The 23,795-nt window shown below is 36.6% G+C and overlaps 1 protein-coding gene across 2 annotated transcripts; it reads right to left on the bottom strand.

The window, feature by feature from the left end:
- LOC306882961 (NEDD4-binding protein 3-A-like) lies at positions 1-23,795 on the bottom strand. Of its 2 annotated transcripts, none has more exons than XM_079437988.1 (5): positions 17,585-18,102; positions 7,796-8,239; positions 6,064-6,666; positions 4,938-5,201; positions 1-1,519 (listed from the first exon to the last, which is right to left on the bottom strand). In XM_079437988.1, exons 2-5 carry the CDS (start codon positions 8,204-8,206, stop codon positions 947-949), a joined length of 1,851 nt encoding a protein of 616 aa, XP_079294114.1. In that variant the 5' UTR covers positions 8,207-8,239; positions 17,585-18,102; the 3' UTR covers positions 1-946. The 2 variants fall into 2 exon arrangements, with proteins under 2 accessions (XP_079294114.1, XP_079294115.1); XM_079437989.1 differs by lacking the exon at positions 17,585-18,102 and adding an exon at positions 23,638-23,795 and having other exon boundaries at positions 75-1,519.

Here is a 23,795-nt window from a genome sequence, read left to right as displayed (position 1 = left end):
AAAGTTAGATAAGGAACGACTTTTATTAACATAAAATATAGTGTGTGTGTGAAAGAAAGCACTAATTGGAAGATACATTTTAAACATTTATTTTGAACTAACTGGAAGACACATTATAGAGCTGCTTTTACAGATATAACCTTCAGTCGACGTAAGGGAAAATGGCACGGTTTATGCGACTTTGAAGTAAAGAACACCGTACCTGCATAGTACAAATCTATACAATTAATACATGAAATAGAAGATGAAATTCAGTAGTTTTTAACAAGTCACAGTATAGTTTGCTATATGAAGATATAATAGCGTGGGATCTAACGTTGCCCTTACATCAATGACTTTTATTTATATAAAACAATTCTATGCACACACTGGCATCATAATTTCCAGAATTTTCATTTCACATTCATGCAGTTACACACATCTTGTGTCAAAAGACCAGAAAAGCCCACCAGAGCACAACAAAACACATTTTTTTCTAATGCAAAGGACAACTTACAAGTTGTGTGCTATTAAAGTGCAACATGCATTTTTGGGAATGCACACTTCTGATTTCAGTCTTTAAAGAATGGCTGCATAAAAAATTATGATGTTGGGATTTGTGATTTATCATCCACTAGAACTGTCATGATGAACTTGAGCAATATTCAGTACCTAAAGCACAAATATTCTGTAGAATCAATGAAAAAAAGTAGTGCTAGAACACTCATTCTGACTGTTTTAGTCACTGTTTTGATGATTCAAATTTAGCAAAGCAAAATCCCTTCTGTGATACAAAACAACCCATATTATTCAGCTTGCTCCTCTGTTTGGTACACTTTTTGGTCAAACTTATATAGTTTAGTTTATTTATTCGATTTAAAACATTGTCTCAGAAGAGAAACGTGGGTTAAGGAGCCAGAGCTGTTGGCATCAATCTAATCTCCGATGCCAAAGAACATTTGCAAAGTCAAATTTCAGAGGACTCAATCCTCTCTATCCAGGGCAGACCAGTGGGCGGGTTTGCTTCTTGTAAAGCCCCACCCTCATCTCCGCCCCCTGATCCCACCTCTTCAACTCTTGCCCTGCCCCCTCTCAGCATTGCCAGTTCTCTCTCTAAGGCCTCATTCTTGTGGTACATCTCCAGGTAGCTGGCCTGCAGTTCCTTCTGGTAGCGTATCACCTTCTCCTTCTCATTCTGCCACGTGCTCTTCTCAGTTTCAAAAGCTGAAGCCTGTGCCTCGTTCTGCCGCCTTTCCAGCAGCAGTTCAGCTCTGAGACGCTCCTCTGTCGCACTGGCTCCTCCAGTCTCACCTGCATCCGCTCGATGCTCCTCAAAAGCAGGCAAGGGGCATTTCCGCCGGGCACCCTGTAGGGCCATCTGTAGCATGTCGATCTGACTGTCCTTGCTCCGGATCTGATTGCATGCCTCATGCAGCTGAGTCTTTAAGAGGAAGATTTCACTCAGCTTCTGTGTAACCTCTGCCTGAGAGTCCCGAAACTGTTGCTTCAGTAAAGAGATTTCTCCAGACTTTTGGCAAACCTATCAGAGAAATATAATTTAGTCATTTATTACAGCTTATACAATACACAAAATACGATTTGAAAAGATTGTTCATAATAAGGCTGGTTGCTGTCCTTTGTTTTAATTATGAAAGGCTCACAGGGGTTTGTTCAGACAGGCAACTAAATCTTTTTTATTTTCCCAAACAATTTTTTTTTTGTCATTTCAAACCATTTAGTTTGTACAGTCTGAAAAGTGAAAAGAAAACAAATGAAATCTGATCTGAACCACATTCATATGTGGTTTGAAATCTGATTAAAATAATTTTTTAGAAATACATTTCATTATATATATATATATATATATATATATATATATACAGTGGTGTGAAAAAGTTTTTACACCCTTCCTGTTTTTTTTTATTGTTTTTTTTTATGTTTTGCATATTTGTCACACTTGAATGATTCAGATCATCAAACAAATTTTAATATTACACAAAGATAACCTGAGTAAATACAAAATGCAGTTTTGAAATATTGATTTCATTTATTAGGGGAAAAAAGCTGTCCAAACCTGCCGGGCCCTACATGAAAAAGTAATTGCCCCCTAAATCTAATAACTGGTTGTGCCACCATTTGCAGCAACAACTGCAATCAAGCATTTGTGATAGCTGGCAATGAGTCTTTCACATCGCTGTGGAGGAATTTTGGCCCACTCTTCTTTGCAGAATTGTTTTAATTCAGCCACATTGGAGGGTTTTCGGGCATGAATGGACTGTTTAAGGTCATGCCACAGCATCTCAGTCGGATTTAAGTCCGGACTTTGATTTAGCCACAACAAAACCTTCATTTTGTATTTCTTGAGCCATTCAGAGGTGGACTTGCTAGTGTGTTTAAGATCATTGTCTTGCTGCATAACCCAAGTACGCTTGAGCTTGAAGTCACAAACTGACAGCTGGACATTCTCCTTCAGGATTTTCTGGTAGAGTGCAGAATTCATGGTTCCATCAATTATGGCATGTCATCCAGGTCCTGAAGCTGCAAAGCAGCCCCAGACCATCACACTACCACCACCATGTTTGACTGTTGGTATGATGTTCTTTTTATGAAATGCTGTGTTGGTTTTACGCCAGATGTAACAGGACACACACCTTCCAATAAACGTTTGTCTCATCAGTCCACAGAATATTTGCCCAAAAGTCTTGAGGATAATCAAGATATTTTTTGGCAAATGTGAGACGAGCCTTTGTTTTCTTTTTGGTCAGCAGTGGCTTTTGCTTTGGAATCATGGATGCCCAGGCTCTTTCTTATTGTTAAATCATGAACACTGACCTTAATTGAGGCAAGTGAGGCCTGCAGTTCTTTAGATGTTGTTCTGGGTTCTTTTATGACCTCCTGGATGAGTCATCATTGCGCTCATTGCGATCTGAATCTTTTAAGTGTGACAGATATGCAAAAAATGTAATAAACAGCAAGGGGGCAAAAACCTTTTCACTGCACTGTATATATATATATATATATATATATATATATATATATATATATACATGCACACACACACACACACACACACACACACACATATTTAACAGATGAATTCTAATTTTTTAAATATATAATTAATTATAAAATTAGTTAAATATGAGACCTGATTTTATATATATGTGTATATTTCTTTGTATATGTAATTATATATACTACAATTCAATTCCATCTGCTTCTATAAAATATATAAATATATTTATCTATATTTTGTTTCCCTCTATGTAGTCAGTAAACAATTAAGTGGCCTGTGGCGAGATTTTCATAAAATCTCAAAGAAAACAAATCTGTCATTTTCCATTTTCTCTGTACAATGATTTATACTTTTTAATACCTTTTTTTGTCTTTGTCTCGTTTTTGTCTTCAAGTCATTACTATGGCAACTGATATATCGAATATTGACTAAACTCTTTGAACAAGTGGCTCTCATTACTTGCAAAATGACAGTGTGGACAGTCAGCCTTAAACATCTCATTTAGATTTGTGTTCAGTGTGAACAAACTAACAAGTATTAATGATAAGTTTATCTTCACACAGAAAAATAAGGGGCCAGAATTGTACCTTTTGGGTACAATAATTTTTCCCTGGAGCAGCACCCTTAAAAGGACATCTTTGCACCTTTTTTACCCCTAATAGGTACATATTAGTACCTTAAAGGTACATATTACTACTCTAAGGTACTATGTACCTATTAGGGGTAAAACAAAAAAGTACAAATATGTCCTTTTAAGGGTACTGCTCCAGGGACAAGCTCTTGTACCCCAAAAGGTAACATTTTAAACCTCTGTTTTTCTGTGTGTTGCAACTAAAATCTATTTCTTTATTTTATCTCTTCTAGGGATGTAACGATTACCGGTTTGACGATAAATCATGATAAAATTCCCCGCGGTTAGTATTACCGTTTCATATTTTAATTATCATTAAAACCGTATTCGATTACCGTGATTTAAACAACTCGCGATAAATAAATACTGTCCAGCATAAAGCAGAGTTTTCAGTAACAGTCTCACGAGCGCACAGCAGCACAGTAGTTTCGTTCTGAGTGAAAATAGGGCGGAAAAGCTGGGAGGTTTTAAAAGAGTGCTTAGGGAATTATACAAATTAATATATCAATGAATTAATCATATGAATGTACCTCTGAAGGATCTGACTGTCTTCAGAAACAATTCGATGGCATTTTGTTTTCATCTTCGCTCCATGTAATACCTAAAGGAAGTGTTCGCGGAGTTCACAGGAATCAGCTGTAATTCAGCTTTTCCGTATAAAGCGCCACCTGCTGTCAGAGAGTGGATTTACAGACACTTAATTACATTCAGTCTGTGTGCAGTTTCTGTCTGGCCAAAAAATTGACCAAATTTGCATGACCTACTGTAAATTTTAACCGGTTGATGAAAAACAAACTTATGTACATTTAAACAATTCAGATATGCTATATAGGATTATTTATGGAGCCGATAAAATACATATAATCATTTATTAATTATCATTTGAATTTAACCCTTTTCTTTAAAGGCTGAAATGTGTGGTCTACCTTTATGTTAAACTTTTTCAAAGCTTTATTTGAACATTTACATTATTTATTTGAGCATGCTATTAAACTGGTGTCAGTCAAATTGTCATTTAAAATCCAGACCTCACTGGTAATGTTATTGTTTTAGTGATTATGCAAACAAAAAGTCATTTTATTTGCTGTTTGTTGATTTTTAAGTATGAAACTTGGTGAAGTGATTTATGTTTCGGTACTTTTTGAACATCTCCAGCACATTTTAACAATACCGTGATAATACTGATAACCGTGATAATTTTGGTCACTATAATCGTGATTAGAAATTTTCATACCGTTACATCCCTAATCTCTTCTAAACTTCTCTGAAATCCCCAAAGCTCTGGACAGATAGCTCTGAATTAATGCATACCTCCCATTGGGTCTCTTCCAGCTGGGGATTAATGCTCTGGCTTTGTGCCGCTGGGCTTTGACTTCTCAAGGTCTGGCACTCCAGCCTGACAGAATCCAGCTCCTCCTGCAGTCGGTTGCGTTCCTGCTGTGCCTTATACAGCTGCAGCTGCAGGTTTCTTTGTGAACGCTGGGACTGCTGGGATACCTGGCGCAGTTTGGCATTGTACAGGTGTTTCAGTTCTGTCACTTCCTTCTCCCAGAGCCGCTGCTTCTCTTCAAAAACCTACAGGAGGGCACAAACACAGATTTTTTAATGTAGTTTTTATTTTGTGATAATGATAATGTAATGCTTTATTTTAAATTTCTTTCATTTTTCAGTATTTTCAGGTTTGCTTATTTTTCTGTGTATTTACTTTTAGTTGTAGTATTTGTTTATGGTCTATGTTTAAAATTATTTAAATGTATTGTTTTATAAGGTATCATTCTCATTTAAAAATAAAAAATAAATGAATACTTTTATTCAGCAAAGAAACATTAAATTGATCAAAAGTGGTAGTAAAGACAAAATATATATTCTTTAAATATGTTACAAAATATATCTAATTAAAATAAATGCTGTTCTTTTGAACTTTGTATTCATTGAAGAATCCTGTAAAAAATGGTTTCCACAGAAATAATATGCAGCACAACATTAATAATAATAAAAAATGTTTCTTGAGCAACAAATCAGCATATTTCTGAAGAACCATGTGACACTAAAGACAGGAGTTATGATGCTGAAAATTCAGCTTTGCCATTGCAGGAATAAATTACATTTTAAAATATATTCAAATAGAAAATTGTTATTTTAAAATGTAATAATTTTTCACAATATTACCGTTTTTACTTAATTTTTTATCAAATAAATGCAGCCCTGGTGAGACAAACTGACAAAAAATTATAATAAGTAAATAATATATTATTTAATATATTATTATTTATAATCTGAATTTATCATAGGCATATATTTATTTTATATTGTGAAATATTTATTTTTATAATAATATTTCACAATATTACTGTACATTTTTATTTAAATATATGCAGCATTGTTGAACATAAGAGATATTAAAAACATTAAAAAAATCAATCTTAAAGATGCTGACCTGTGCAATAGCGTCTTCGCTCTCATCCAGGTTCCTCCTCATCTGACGTAGCTCGTGCTCTTTTTCCTGCAGACAGTCCTCCAGGTCCCTCACCACGTCCTCCAGAGAGTGCGACAGCTCGTAGGGTGGCGGGGCCTCGCTTCCATAGCACTGCAGGCGGTTCAGCGTAGCCATACTCTGACAGGACACGTCTGTGACCGTGGAAGCGGCTCCCTTGGAGCCCAGCGAGGTACGATCTAGTGAGCCGATATGGTTGATGTGACCCATAGAGGCACTGATTTGTCCCAAGTGAGGGCGGAACGGCGGCCGATAAGGCGGCAGGCTGTTCATGGAGTTGTGCCCCGAATCGGACGTGTTCTCCTCTTCCTGGCTGAGGCCCCGGGCTGCTGCTAGCACGCCTTTGCTGACACTCGCGCCTGGCCGTGAAGGGGAGGAGGACGAGGAAGAGGTGGACAGCGATTTGGACGCTGCTTTGGCATAGGACGGATGCATGCCGTTGGTTATGCCGCTCTCTACCTCCTCTGACTTGGAGGGGTAGAGGTTCTGCATTGAACTGAAGTTTTTTGGGGTGACTGGTTTAAAGGCGGAAGGCCTGAATCGTGGCTGTGAAATGAAAAGGATAAGTCAATTGCAGCATGTGCATCAGGAGAATAGATCTACACTTAAATACTGGAGCCATGCCAAATAATATAAAGTAATTTAATGTTGACCACTTTTACTTCCATATTTCTTCGGTCTCGCTGAATTTCCTGCTCAATAATGTCACCTGAGGGGGACCATATTTGATTACAGAGATAAATTTAGCCAGCAGAGGCTAGTCAGTTAGTCTACACACTGCTGGCCAGAACAGTTTATATGATTTATTTCCGTTTGTGACTGCGGGGAGTAGCCCACCTATCAATAAATTACACTTGCCTCAAGAAGAAATATTGTCTTTATTGAGCCGGACTGGAAACATTGTCACGATTTCTGCATTTCATTGACAGGCTTTGAAACCACTACGAGGAACCTATTCATCTTGTTTTAATCCAGTCATTGTAAAGTGTGTTTTTAACACCTGCTCCTTCTGAGATTTGTTAAATACTTGCTGAAAACAAATGCTGATGGGCAAAAAAGCCAGTAACTATGATAAATTCATCCTTATTTTCCTACAAAGTGGTAAACAACTACTGAACAGTGTTTCTTTTTCTTTCATTGCCTAATTTTTTAATATTAATACAAATGCTGATTTTTGATCATGTCTGGATTACCATATTACTATGTGTTTTATGTCACATCTTTAGCTATATAAATGATTTGTTTCCATGGCAAAGCTCATAATGCCGAAATTGATATTTTTTGTCCAGTTGAGCTCTTGATTTATTTAAAAAAATCTTATATATGTATTTATATATATATGTATACTTAATTTAATATATTTAATAACAATATTACATTTATTTTTATTTTATGCGTGTGTGTATATATATATATATACACACACACACACACACACACACACACAAAACGTGTAAAATATATAAAGCTGAAGTATGTAATTTCTGCACCACTTAAGTCTTTAAACACAGTATCAAAACTAATAACGTTTAAAGTCAGGTTGCCCAAACACTCCCTGCATCTGCCATTGGCCAAAGGTTCAAACCTGTAATTTTGAGCTTGACAAACATGGAAAATCGAAATTAATGTAATTCTTACATGACATGAATGAAGCAACTTTTTGACTGTTGTGTACCTTGTCAAACTTGCCACCTATGGGAAGCGAGTTCTTTCCCAAATCGACCTCCTTTCCATCCCTGTGGTAGACCTTAGTGTAGACGTCATCCTCCTCTCTCCTGTGCTCTCTCTTGATAGAGGATGTCCCAGAGATGATGTGTTTGCTGCCCTTTGCTTCCTTCTTGGTGATGTTCAGATAGTTAAGCAGCTCCCTCTGGTTGAAACTCTTCTTGAGCAGGCTGTGGTTCTGATGTCCTGGCACTTGTAGAACTGCTCTGTTGCTCTTGGTTGGTGACACGTCTGGTTTCTCGATTAGGCTGCCTACACTTCCCATGACGCAGCGGCCTGATGCCAAAGTGGACGCTGGATAACCGGCACAGATGCTTTTGCTGGGGTCCTGGTTCAAGGACAGGGCCTGGACTGTTGCCATTGGTTACAGGATCAAATGGCTCCACTGGGATCTCTAAATTGAAAGAATAGAAATGAAAAACAATGAAAACCCCTTCACAGGATCAAATATGAAACCTGAATCCTTCTTCTGCAGAATATACGGATATTTCAAGAAGCTCTGGTTGCGTCCATCTTTATGTTTCACATCATGAAGAAAGCTATTCCTCTTACCGTCCAACTTATTTTTACTTGCTGGTTTTACAAAAAATAAAATTTCTTAATTATTTGATGAAGTCACACTGCAGGATACTGCTGTCACTGCTTCAAATGTCAGCTACTCATAAGCACGTTTATATATGTAGTCTAATAAAAAACATTTCATATTAGACCACGACATGAAAATAGGTCAAAAGCCTCTGCTTCCCTTTTAGAAATGAGAACTACTATACACACTGAAGTTCACAAGTCTGTTATATAACTGAGATACAAGCTGGGAATCGTCTCATGAGCCAAATACCCTGAAAATGAGGGCAGATGCCTTTAGAACACGAAAAAAAACACACTTTTAATTTACACCGCAATACTGCTGCATTAATCAATGTCCCCTGGTAATCACTAATCTTTCCCAACTAAAAAAAAAAACCTAAGTTGTGAACATTTCCTCTCCCTTGGAAGTGAAGTTGATCTACTTATTCGCTCAGTGCTGCCCTGCTTCTAAAAGATCTGAGTTTTAGTATATCTGTTTAGTAGTGCCTCACTCTTTGTTTCTCTCTAACCCTTTCTCAATCAGTTTTCTCTTTCCAGAGCACCTCATTAAGTGCCTGTATTGATTTCACCTCAACGACCTTCTCTCTCATTGCTATAAATGTAGCCTACTGGCCTCAAAACACCCGTAAAGATAAACGCACTCAAGTGTTTCTACTTGTGTGTACACTCATCTGCAGGCACATCCAGTGTGAATATATACTGTCTGTCTTATATAGGACACATTTCTGTAACTAAGAATAAACCGACTGAAACAGAGCCAGTGGCCTCTGAAAGAGTCATAAATAATATAATGACCTCGTTTAAACACACTTAGGCCAATTGTGACTTGTGGTAGAGCTAATACAGAGAAACGAAGGCCTAAAACATTCAAGCACTTTGCCAGATCACTACTCAGGACCTCTGGGTCACGCTGAGAGCATCTCTAAGTGTTTCCTTTTGTCTAGTACATCTTCACCTCTGGCATCTCACCCAAAGCAAACATTTGCTCACTGTGACCTTCCCCATTGATCTGACATTAAAGGAGCCATGCTATATGTTTTTTTTTAATTATCTAATTCGATTTTTTCCTGAAGTCCACCTAGTAAAGTTTTTTTGTTGTTGTTGTTTTCCCAGAGCAGTAATGAACTTTTCCATATCCAAGTAAAGTTGGCAGTGAAAATTGCTTTTTGAAGCTCACAATATCTCTTTGGCATTCAGTTTCAGTGAACGCTGAAGCACAATTGAAGTCCTGGTAATTGAAACTCAAGAGAACTAATTTATTCCACTGATATAATTCCAGTATTACTATATACTGTAAAATAATTTTCTAAATAAGTATATTTTGTCTTGTTTTCCATAAAAATATCTAAACATCCTGAAAACAAAACCAACGTACATTTTCTAGACTTTTAAGGAATGTATCTTATTTTTTTTTAGCTCAGTCTTGAGTGTAAACTTCACTTTATTTAGTTTTTTACTAAATATTGTTTATACTTAATAAACACAATGGGGGGAAAATACTTAAGATGTCTTCTATGAACCATTTGATAAAATATAGCTTCTTAAAACCACAACTAATTTAGTTAAACCTTACTTAATTTTGTTTATACTTAATATTTGTGCTTAAAACAAGAAAAAAACATCAACTTGCCAATGGATAAATAAAAATACTTATTACAAGATATATTCTCTCTGAAAACAATTGGTATAATGTTTTTCCTTAAACATTTCTTTAATAATAATAATAAAAATCTTAATTTGATATTTTTTCCAATGTATTGACAGCTTCACCAGATGTCAGCACATTATGCTTACAAATGTGCAGTTAAACACAGCATCCCCTCCAGGCTCTTCCTTATATCAACAAAATGATCATTTACCAAATTCAGCCTTACGCTACTGGAGTGATTATGCAAACAGTTAGAGAAGAGGCAAAAAAGTACGGCACTTAAGTTCAGGCTTTTACCCATAGAGAGATCAAAACGGCACCTCATGATTTTATGCATGAGATGTGGCCGAGCTCTCAGTTTTCTGCCATCACAGCACTCAGCTAACTACAACAATTACTGCACAAGACCTGCGTCTACGCAAGTGCCGATCATAAATATGCCATGACATGTAGTGCCACTTTAGTTTATGATTGACAGGATGGATAGTGAAGTATACTAATGCGGGAACTTAGAGAAATAAGTGACTGCTCCCTCAGTGTGAAAGGAAGTGGGCGTGTTGGGAAATAATTTTATGAGTAGATGCTGAGTTGAGATCATTTCGGGTTTGATGCATGATGACGCTTTGTGTCACAACATGAGTAAGCACTGACTGTTATGCTTATACCACTTATATGCTTATAAGTGTAGAACACTGTAGTTGCCACAATTATGTTCAGATAGCCATACTTCCTCCTAAAATGCAGTGGTGAACCAAAGTGATGTTGACACAAAGACAAACCAGGAAACTGATGTCTAGCTTGATGAAATATCAAAGCTTACATTTGTTTATACAACATATGAAGGTTATGCTATGACATAATTCTTAAGGTCATTGCAAAATTTTTGTGTGCGTTTTTCCATTTTTTTTCGTATTCCTCATCCTTTCCTATTAAAATGCATACTACTAACGCAAAAACGCAGAAGATTTAACCTGATCCGAATTTTTTTATGACGGGCGAAAGTTTCGGAAGCAGTATGTAAGCATGATTGACATATCGTGAGGTCGTATTTATTTTTTAACATGCAAAAATTTCAGACTCAGTGTGCAATGACCTTTAGAGCTATTATTTATGTTTTTTTCCGGATTAGTTAATCTGTATATGTATAAAGAATTTAATTCAATTCTATTTGTAATCTATTGACAGCCATAGCAACTGTGTGAGGAATGTCTGTTACAAAAAAGCTTGAGTTTTTATGACGTGACCTGAGGAATTGGGGGGGAAGGGTTAGCAAAGGTTCAAAACCCTTTTAAAAGTGGCCACAAATCTTGAAGGACAGGAAAAGAATTACATCCAGTCTTTTTCCATAATTGCTTCAGACATTGAACCGCCAGAGTGAGTTGAGAGACCAGGTTTGATTTACAGCCTAGTCGGGCCCTTCAGAGCCAGTGGCCCTTACACACATACACTCTCATTTGCATCCCCCTCATGAAAAACTTTAATTAGAGACCTGTCTACCTCACAGAGGTTCAGTTTAGTTCATTTGTTCAAAGAGCACCTGAGACTTCTCATTTCCTTCTTCTGATGCTTGTAGTATATATATTTACATTATATAATGATTGTGAATGTAACAAATGACATGCATGAGTTGGCATCTGGTGTTTTCTACCTAAAAACACACACACATATACACATATATATATATATATATATATATATATATATATTGGCTAAATAGCTTTTATACAGAAGTGCACAAGGCATATAAAGCTAAAGCAGGTCTCAAAGATCCTTCAAATTCCAAACATACCTCTAAAAATCAAGTTAAGACTTGCATTCTCTCTCATCAAGATGGTTCCCTGTCTAACTTGATGCATCTCTAAAAATATCAGAAGTTTACTTCCTTCTTTGGCTTTAAACATTCATAACATTAAACATTCTTGCTTTGTTGCACATTTTTGTGCACAGACCAGCACGACCTTGTTCCAGCACAGACAAGAAGATGATGTTTGGAATAGCATACTACTTTTACTATTTCTGCAATATGCAGCATGGATTTTCTTCATCCATTACCTGTGTGACTATATTTGACAAAACACTGCTGTACAGAATATACTGTGTTTAATGTATCCAACAATGCAGTTTGATCAAAATATTATAAAAAGGTGATATATTGATTATAATCCAAATATTATTATTAACATCATTATTAATATTTAAAGAAACAATATAGTGTGTACTATGCAGTAAGCAGTACACTAGTGTTCCATTCAGAACAACAGGTTTAGGCTTAAAATGACTTATGTGCCCCATTAACTGAATCTGCTGACACCGTCACAGGAAATGACACATTTCATTCCACAAGGCATTTCCAGTCAGCTATCCTTCATGTACCATCAGTCAAAAAACAATTTACAGGGCTATTCACTCATAGCACTCTGATCAATGATTTCTGTTACATCATAGGCACCATGTCGTGATTAGTATCATTTAGCCGGAGGCCATGGACAAACCTAGACATGAACCCTTCTGCGTATCATCACATTAATGAACATGACCAGTTTGCCCTGAGGGAACAAACATTACACAAACTCTGCTCCAAAATCCAGTAAGCTGCCTCACTGCCTACTAACTACCCTCCCAACCAGAAAGTGCTTTATAGACAGCAACTCATAGGAAAAAAATGGATACGATTTATCAATACTTTCCTGAATGAAATGTGAATAAAAGTTTATTTTAAGGATGTACAATATATCAGTACCATTAATATCAGTAGCTGATACTAGTTATTTATTGATTTTGAATTATTGGCATTGTTTGATACTAAATATTTGTTGGTCGATATTGTGCATTTAATTGTGCATGCTTGTTTTCCATATTTTCTTTTTTATATATATTTAAATTACCTTTGTTGTCATTAAATGCTCACGTTTTAGAACAATACTAATTTATTTCATGGCTGTAAGTAATTATTAGCCAGTTATTTTTACTGTATTTTATAATGGGGTACCTACATTTATTTGTAGCATTTAAATTTTTTATTTTAGTTTTTAAATCATTTAATAGTTTAATTTAACAGAATTTAATATCAGTGTCTGTGGTTTGTTTATAATTAAAATTTCTCTTGCTTTGTCTGCCATCTTGGATTTTTTATTTGTATTTTTTTTTTAACCTTTTTTCTCTTTCTCTGCAAAGTATACATGTGATAATCCCTCATAATTGTGCCAAAATGTATAAGGGAACAATTATTCTGCCTACTTATTGAAACAGGCATTACATCAAAAGTGTTTATGATGTCTTAAAATGCTGCCTCTATACGCAGCTCACTTGTGGGAATATAACAACAGCCTCTTTATTGTTTACTAATTACAGATGTAAATAAAAGGTCTGTTGAGGTAAAACTGCTGGGAATCATGACCAGAGTTTGTAGGACCCAAAGTGACACTAAGTTCCCTTTTATTATTCACCCATTTAGCACCAAACTACAGACATTTGGCTGAATATGACTCCCTGTGAAATATGACAAGTCAAATGGTGGCGACTTCATTCATTGAAAAGGCCCTAACTTAACACTAGCTCTCTTTATAGGGATTGCATCACGTTCTTTAGAGGTCTTATTTTGGCATAGAAGCACCATTCATTTTTCACAGGCACACACACTGGAGACACTCTCTTTAGTGAGTACAGGGCCGTTCAGTCATGCCATTGGGAAAACATCATAAACTTGCCCCTTCAGGGTTAGAGGCTGGGGGTCAGACAGAGAGGGCAAAGAGAAAAGTGAATGTCTTATCACAAAATAATGACCTGAGGGACCCTCAGAGACCTTCAGGACACTGCAAGTTCTCTCTGGTGCTAACAATAGTGCTAATATAAGAAGTTAATGAGCTGAAGCGCTGAATATATGAGATTTTTTTTTTTGATTTTGAACGATTCCCGATGACCACTGCTACTTATATTAGTTTCTAAATAATTTTTTTTAAGGGCACCTATTATGCAAAATTCACTTTTACACGTGCTGTGTAAACAACCACCCTATAATGATAAAAATCCACCCACTCCTTTTTTTTAATCCCTATAAATCATAAGCAGTGTTCGTAATATGTGACGTCACATTTTACAAGCCCCGCCCATGACTGTTGACAGACACTGCCTTATTAGCAGAGACCCTGCCCTGAGTGAGCTACACACAATCCGCCATGTTTATTTTCATGCTAGAGCATTTAAAAGCAGCATTCAAGAAATGTATTTTTATTAAATCTATATTAGTTATTCAGTTCAGAGCAGCGAGTGATTTTCTGTTTTTATTTTATTGATTGGATCATATTAACAGAGTAGACAGCAGTATAGGTACTGTCTATTACTCTGCTGTATAATAAGCAATTTCTTTCCCAGCTGTTTAACTTCACATACATAAACGACTGTGTTTTTGTAACTTTTGCATGTTTTAACAAACTTGTGTGTCTTTGACAGTTTAAGCGCAATAAGACATGAAAGAGAAAGTATTAGTTTAATACTCATATGCCACGTGACAGTCGCTTTCTGTGTGCGCATGCTTCGGATGTGTGCGTTCAAAAAAAAAACATATATCAGAAGTTTAAAACTGATATGGCTTTAAAATGCATGATTTCAGCGTGATATACCAAACAGATGTTTTTTGGCAGAGTTTCTGAGGTTTGAGCTGTAAAGGCACAGCCCTATTCTGGAAAAGGGGGCAGGGAGCAACAGCTCATTTGCATTTAAAGAGCTTCCACTCATAACAGGCATTTTCAAAATGATATAATAAATGATCTGTAAGGTATTTTGAGCTGAAACTTCACAGACACAATCTGGGGACACCTGAGGCTTATATTACATCTTGCAAAAAGAGGCATAAACGGTGCACTTTAAAGAAATTAATACATTTTCTCATATTAAACTGATTAATGTGCCAGTAAAGCTAGACATGTATTATGTTACAAAGGACTTTTCTAGTAAATGCTGTTCTTCTGAACTTTTAAGAAACAAAATAGTTTTCACCTGTGCTCATGTATGCAACAAAATTCAGAAATGTGGTCTGAAGCAGAAGCATGCCATGTGGAGGTGTATCAAATCCTGCACGTGCGTTAATGTAGTGAAGATCAGCTTGCGAAGAGGCTTTGTGGAGGTCACTCTGGGAGTGTTAAATCGTATTAACCCTAAAGCTGTGAAGTGCCCGGCACAGTCCTGAGCCATTCAGGTTTGTTTTAACGGGGCAAATCCTTGTCCCCTGCCTGCTGAGTGCTGTCAATGCTGACCTAAAGCACTTTTTCAAACAGCTACGTGAGAAATTAGTGCAACAGAGATTCAGATGTGCCATTACTCAACTGCAACGTGCAACTTTAAGGGCACTTGTCTGTATTTTATGGACGCATTCTAAACAGTCTCTATGGCAACTGAATGGAAACTTCACACCTACCTTTAGAAACTTTCAGTAAATATAGCGGGGATGTGCTTTGCCTGTTAACACCTAAAAAGCCTTTTATGCACGATACATTGCTTTTAAATTATGCAGCAGGGTTGATTAGCATTCAGAGGGCTGTCGAAAAGAAGTATCTACCAATATATTACAGCAATCTGTCTTATGTAATTAACGGCACTAAAAATAAATGCAAATGTCCCTGTTTACAGTTGCATTAAAATGAATCAAATGTAGGTCAGGGTTGCCACACTTTTTCACCAATGAACTTCCATGACTTTTCCAGGTTGTGATAACTGGATAAGGATTTTAATGTTCCAGAGATCATAAACAAAGAATAAATTATGAAATATTTCAGAAAGGAAATAGTTTATAGCTGAGCATAATAGAACATTTATATTCATTATAGAAATCACTGTATCTTTTTTAGACCAGGAAATTCTCTTAATATTTGAAAGCAGCCTACATTTTACAGGTATCGCAACTAACATTTCAAAAGGAACAAGTTGCAGAGTCCAGGTGTAATGTCGTAATAGGTCAGTGGTGAGGAGGAGCATCAGGTTCTATTGTTTAACCAGCTCTGTTTCTGTGTACTTTTCTCTATCTGACCCTTTTTAGTGGGATGCCTGTGCCCTGAGCCGAATGGTACATTCTTTAGGGGAAGTAAGTTAGATAAGTGAGTAAAAAATGGACATTCCTCACATTTCTGTGGAGGTAATGATTAATATGAGATTTATGGCTGTCTTTACTGGGGTGCTGATATAAGACCAAAAGAAAGAGAAATTGCAGAGAAAGATCAACCCAAATCTACACAAGATATGGGAACTTCTGCTGTTTTAGAAATAAACAACAATGAATAAATTATTAGACTTGGAGCTGGGCAGCAGTGCAGCAATAGTAAAGCTTTAGGAAACATAATATTGTGAGAAATACTGTCCAAAACTGTCTGATTTACTGCAATCAGAATTCTTCAGAATAAACAACAACACTTTTTGTCAGGGTTTCACTGTACAATCAGTTTCGCTCACAAGGTCATGACATCATCTTGGATTATTATTAAATGAATGCTCTGGGTTAAATGGAAGTTAAGCTTTATTAATAATGAATAATTTAAAAATACCTTGCATTAAGTAAATATTGCCTTTAGAAAGCTTTGTAATAATATTTCAAAATATTACTGAGAGACTTTAATAAAAACATTTTTTTAAAATCTTAACATTCCCAAACTTTTTTGTGTTACAAAAAAACAGTATATATAAAATCACTTCATTATCAATAGCTGTTGTGCATAATCAAATATAAAAATGAAATGTTATAGTATCCTTCCACATATCTTGTAAAACTTAGACCACATTATTAAGTAAATTAACGTGTATGATGTGTTGCATATTGTTGCAAACAGTGCAAATTTTAGCCTTTTATTCTATTATGATACCTTGACTGTCATTAAAAGCGCCTTATTGTAAACATGATTTTTGTTTGTTTTTACGAACTGAAGGATGAGTCAGAATTATTTTATGTTTTATGTCATAACAGCATGTCAAAGAGCTTGTATTTAGCCCAGAACTTTCCATTAATTATGACATATGTCACACCATGAGATGGAAGATTTCAACCCTGTCAGTGGTCTCTGAACACAAAGCATGGATCTGAACAATGCCACCCTTGCGCAATAGTTTTTCAAATTACAATGTTGTCCCTGCAGGGAATGAGGATATAACTTGTACTGGCAAAAAAAACAAACAATGCAAATCCTGTGTTTTCATTTGACGTCCGTATTAAAGAAACTGGTGCAGTGCATTTCAATTGCAAATAAGCTTCCCAAAGGCTACAAAGAGTCTCACTTCACAACTTTCTTAACAGTAAACAGAATGGAAGTTAATCAGCCGAACCATAATAGGGTTGTATGCTGAGAGGATCTTTTATGATACAGAGAGCCTTCTGTGAGGCAGAGAGAGCTGAATGTCACAGTGAGGCAGTATTTGAAGACAAATGGCTTGTCCAGTTCTTATTTAATGATTCTACAAACACTAGAGATGCACACAATGAAATGCAGCTACATAAAATAAAATGCAAAACAAGATGTTCACCTGAGAAAAACTTGATGCCGCTGCTCTCTTGTCTTCCAGTCAATGCAGATATATTTGATTTCCTCCTAATGCCGCTGAGGAGAGATCCAAATTACCCATCAGCAGTTAAACACCTCTCCTTCACTCGGACCACGGACCTGCTGCCAGACTACGGCCAGGAAAACCCCTGGGAATGTCTCTGGTTACTCTCTCCTGCCACCGGTACACTGATCACCCCTCTCTCCCTTTTGTAAATAAAGCGCGCCTTTCTATGGTGCCGGTGTGGGAGAACCTGTTCTCCTTGTTCTGTGACAAATGTGAAGGACACTACTTGTGCCATGGGCAGCGATATTGAATGCTGCTAATGTGGAACCAACTAGATGTCGGAATACAGAACGTGGAAATCGTTTGGTTTGCTTTAGGCCAAAGAATGTTGTTTGTGATGGAGAAGTTCAGAGGCTCACCGCAGAATCTGGTGTCCAGTGGGAAACAAGCTGTGTTGTCATCTTGCAATGTGTCTAAACAATAGGCTTAGTCTTGTAGGCTACATCAGGCAGCCTTGGCAAGATCTGCACAGCATCAGATTACATCATGCTGGAGGGAGACACTAAAAAAAGAGGGGCTTGTTCTACAGGAGAACTTTACAGAGCAAATGAGTCAGTTTCTTGTGGTATCCACGTGACTAGAGACCCATAATTGGTTTGACATAATTGGTTTATTATGTATTGTCTATTGATTATGGTTATTGATTATTGATGTGTGTGTGTGTGTGTGTGTGTGTGTGTGTGTATATATATATTGCATCTCGTCAGTAAAGCTGGTTCTGTGATTAGTAGTAAATCTCAATCACATGCTTTCAGATGGAGCGGCATTTAATACACAGAGCCGTAGTTCACTGACAAGCTACGCAATATCGTGTTCATAATCGAAGGCAATTCATCTGCGATTATGAACGCGATATTGCATAGTATTAATAATATGTATTGCGTAATATATATATTATAATGTATCTGTCACTTTTTCTCACCAGGGCAGCATTTATTTTATAAAAAATACAGTTAAAGCAGTAATATTGTGGAAAAATTATATTTAAAATAGCTATTTTCATAATTTTAAAATGTAATTTATTCCTTTAATGGCAAAGCTGAATTTTCAGCAGTCGTTACTCCAGTTTTCAGTGTCACATGATTCTTCAGAAATTATTTATTAACTTATTATAAATTATCTAACTTATTACCAATTTTGAAAATTGATGTGCTATTTAATATTTTTGTGAAAACCATGATCCTTTTTTCAGGATTCTTTGATTATATAAGTTCAAAAGAGCAGCATTTATTTGAAACAGAGGTCTTTGCTAACATTACAAATGTCTTTTTCTCAATATCAATATTCTCAATATTGTTTTTTTTTTATTTATAAAACAATACATTTTACTGACCCCAAACTTTGATATATTTATGTATATTCACAATGGATCTTTATATCGTTTCACTCTAATGATATTTGTGCCAAAAAGCTGCAACAATACAATAATTATTGGCATATTGGTTATCTAACACATTAAACAAAAGAATCTGGTATCGGTTGATACAATATCAGTCAATCTCTTCACATGAGAGAACTTGTTACAGGTGTCAGAAAGGGCCAAATCTCACCTCTGGAATGCCTCAGCTGACTTTTATGATACACTTTAACCAAAGTACAGTACGTCACTCTTGGCCAGGGATCAACCAGACAAACAAATTCTTTCTGGGAGGGAGATTTTTGGAAAGGCCATATTTACATATGGGTTATTTCACTGGCAGAGAGATCAAACAGAAAAAATAAATAGCTACTGAAGGACGAAGCAGACTTTATAATGAGTGCCCCAGTCATGTTTCTTAAATACAGTGTTGCATATTCTCTCCCCTCCAGGCAAGTCAGTCTAGAAGATTCCATAAATTCAACTGGCAGGAAAAGGCTTTCCCGAGATGACAGAGAAGCAGGAGTAGCGAACAAGCAATAAGAAAGAGAACAGAGGGAGGATGAGGACGTGTAGTCTGGTAATGTAGACAAGTTGAAGCCTGCTCTCAGTTATCTATCTGACTCCTGATGACAAACAACTAACTGAACCGGACCTGTTTCCTCAGCCTCACTCCATCATGAAAACAAATTATTGTGTATTCTCGAATAGCTATGAAGAAAACAACACTAATTGCTTAGAAAAGTCATAGCACAGCTTTCATCAACAAACCAGGTGATTTGAGTTATTTTTCATTGTGAGTGGAAAAACACTCTACCCAAACCAACTCTGCTTTTTCTATAGTAGCAGCATGTACAGAAAAAAACACAACCCTGTACATTTCTGGAGAGCAGCTATTAGCCAGCTATAAAAAGAAACAATAAGTGCCAGAGTTTGATCCTCTTCTGTACCGCAGCCCAACAGACCATCAGAGGAAAAACTGCAAACTGATTTCCAGGTAGTTTTGAATTACAACCTGTTTGATGCTATGAGAAATATTTGAGTGATGGAAACAACGTGCTGTAATCGATATCATCCTGTTGCTTATGATTTGCTGGAAATTTGATGAGGAGGAAATGAACTCATGAGAACTAAGGGTTACACAAATTATTAATTAGTTCCTCATTGAAGAAGACATTTCATCCAAAACAACAGGCAGCATACTAATTGCCGGGAACGTCCCCTGGAGTAATCTAGGGTTAAATGATGTGCACAAGAAAAATGGAACTAAAAATTCAGGAATTGAATATATTAGTATTTTTATAAGTACGCTGTAAAAAATTGGTGTCGCAACAATTTTCATTCAGAAATTGCAAGTAAATTTCACAAACAATTACAAAGAAATGTGTAGCAACACATTGAATTAAACATGACATTTTGAAGTAGAAACAAATCACACTATAGATTTAAAATATTGACAGCCCTAGTATTTTAAGTTGTATTTGTATGCACTGTCTTATAAGTGAAATTAAATTTTCCAATAACACATTATTTTGAGAGTCACCTCTACAGATCCTAGCAACCTTAAGCATTAGTATCCTTGGCCTACCTCATTATGTCAATCCAGCAGCCACTGCATTCTGCATTCTATTCAATACATTATTTGAATTATTTTACACTCACTGTTCTTTTCTGGCCATCAAACTTCAATAAAACCTCTAAAAACGAAATGTTAAAGAAAGCAGTCCAGTAGACTGATAAGACAGACATGATAGTGCCACTAGGAAATGTTTCATACAGTCAGAGAAACCAAAGGACTGTTGTAAAACCACTTTGCAAGAGTATCAGATCTTGGTTTGTTATGTATGATATCAAAAGAACCACACGAATCAGCATAAAGCAACAGTATACTTGAAGGCAAACACAGTCCAGAATGACTTCTGGTCCAGCAGAATGCAGGATAGATAGAGGAAGTTTAAATGACGTCCTGATTATTTTGAGGTAATGTTGCAGGATCAGATCTTCTATTTGTTCTCCAACACCACAAATCTTTAATTACAACGACAGATGCGTCTCTCAACGGATAAAAGGATCTAAAGGCAAAAGGAGAATCTGACTGGTGAGTGTGAGCGTCCTGAGAACGAAAGATGACTAATCCTAATCCTACACAAGACTTTCTATGCAGTGTTAGAAAGGGGTTCATGGGATAGAAGGCCCATGAACAAAGCAACCTCGGCGTCCGATCACGGCCTTCCGCTCCTTGAGTTCTCTCCAGCACTGGAAAGCTGATCCGATATTTACACGGGTCCTACTTCCTGCCTTATCGTTCTGCAGTCGCTTTCCTCTTTAGTTTTTTATCCGCCATCTCTATCTTTCTGTTGCTTGGCTCGGCTGTTCACTGAACGCTCTCTCCTCCACATCATGACTAGATACGCCCCTTACTGCTGATTGGCTACCAGTTTGTTTTGGTACTCGGTTCCGACTCAGTTTTTTAAAACGTTTTTGAAAAATGTCATACCCCACCTTTAAAGGTGTAGTTTCTGATAAAGCTGAATGATGCCTTCCGTGCCGCACACCTGCTCTCCTGATGCTTATGCCAAATTAGTGTTAGTCACTGTTGGATTGTGCCTCTTTTGGGTGTTAATAAATTATACATTACTGTTATACAATACTGTTAGAGTCTATACGTTTTTTGTTTTTGAAGGAAGTCTCTTATGGTTATCAAGGCTGCAATTACTTGATAAAAAAATACAGTAAAAACAATAATATTGTAAAATGTTACATGGCAATTGGTCAACAGTGGTTATTTTAAGGTCCAGTACTCAGTAGCTAACGATTAACTACGATTTTTGCCTCAAACTCCTAATTACTGCTTATTAATAGTAAGGTAGATGTTAGGTTTAGGAATTGGGTAAAGGACTAAGGATGCAGAATATGGTCATGCAGAATATGTGCTTTATAAGTACTAATAAACTGCCAATATGTTAATAATAGGCATGCTAATAAGCAATAGTAAGATTTGGTCCCTATACTAAAGTGTTACCCTAAAGTGTTACCTAACAAACTCTTTTTAATATATTTAATATAGTAAAGATAAACTAAAATGTATTCCTGTGATGGCAAAACCTCTAATTTTCAGCAATCATTACTCCAGTCTTCAGTGTCACATGATCCTTCGGAAATCATTGTAATATTGCTGCTCAAGAAACATTATTATTGTCAATGTTGAAAACAGTTGTGCTGCTATTTTTGTGGAAACTGAGATAAACAAAATCTGTGTTCCTTGATGAATAGAAAGTTTAAAAATGCATTATTTTTTTGAAATATGTATAACTGAATTAACATGCAGGTAGTTCCACCCCAAATTAACACCATTGGTTGACCTCATGTTATTATATCTTGTCCAGAATAGTAGCACAGTTACTTAACAATGGATATATTGAGCAGTGCAGGTCAAGGATGGCATGATAGTTCAGTGCCAGATATTCTGCCTGGACGGGAGCTTCTACTACTAGTCTCATCCGACAGCTGTTATGTACATTTTCTGCAAGGTGACAACCAAACAGAACAGTTGAAACCCCTAAAAATAAAGCCCTAACCCAATGGCTTGCATTTGTTGCTCTGTTTGCATGTGTGTACTAAGAACATTCAGTGAATTACACAAGAAGCAATCCGCTGTCAGCCATCCAACTGCCTTGTCTAAAAGCCACCCTAAGTGTAGTTTCATGTTGTTAGACACCCCATTAATGCATTCTGTGCCGCTGAAAGGAGATGTGAGACCCACGGAGGAGCTTCATGCCCTCTGACCAGCTCCACTTGAGAGCCACTCCCACAATGGGCCGTGGCTCTATAGGTCAGGGGTCCTGTTTTGGCCCCTGGTTTCCAAGGTTACTGCCTAGCAGAGAAGAACTACTCAGTTCCCTTTTGTCCCTAAAATCAGGGCACCAAAAGAAGAGCAGAGCTGGAGCCTAGAGTAAGGACTCCCACCCAAACATTTCTCAACAGTCACCCGTAAATACATGTAGACACTGTGGAGTGAGTTAGACGGGGTTCCAAGCGCTCTGCGACCACCAAGGCAGATGACAGAAACAGGCAGGCTGCACTCCAACTATGCAAATAGCCTTTTTTTTATGGTTTGTGGCAACCTATTAAGAGCTGAGAAAACTTCTTGGTGACCTTACTTTAATGGAACTGACCTGCTAGGAATGCAATGCAATTGTTTTTCAAACAAGAGTGCACTAATCTTTCTGCACATAATCACTGAGATAATAACAATAAGCTTCTATGACCATGAAGAGAAAACAAATAATAAATTGCTGTTATAAAAATTTCCATATATATATATATATATATATATATATAAAACATTTTTTGTTGCTATCCACTACCTATTATATAAGATGTGTTCTTACATACGCATGTATGTGAAATTATTTTGCCCCTCTTCAGTGTATCAAACTGGAAGACACCTGTAAACTCATTTTCAGATCACATGCAGTAAAAATAAAGTTAAATGAATTCAAGTTCATTGATGTGCACCGTTAAGCTATGTTTACAGACAGAGATCAGGCTTAATTCTATATAGAGACACTGCAGCAAGTGCAAACAGACTCTAAAGTCACAGCAGACTCACCATTATTGCAGGCGCTCAATCACAATACAGATGAGACTGATGTCTGGATCGCAAGAGATTTTTCAGATTGTTTCAGAAGAAAACAATAGAGAGATATTCCTCGGCGCTGATGGCGATCTGGAGATGATCTGATGTCGGAGTCCTACACAGCGTAATGT

Source organism: Barbus barbus (assembly GCF_936440315.1).
Source record: "Barbus barbus genome assembly, chromosome: 17".
Lineage (NCBI taxonomy): Eukaryota > Metazoa > Chordata > Actinopteri > Cypriniformes > Cyprinidae > Barbus > Barbus barbus.
The sequence above is the reverse complement of the archived record's forward strand: the minus strand, read 5'-3'. Positions and strand labels throughout refer to the sequence as shown.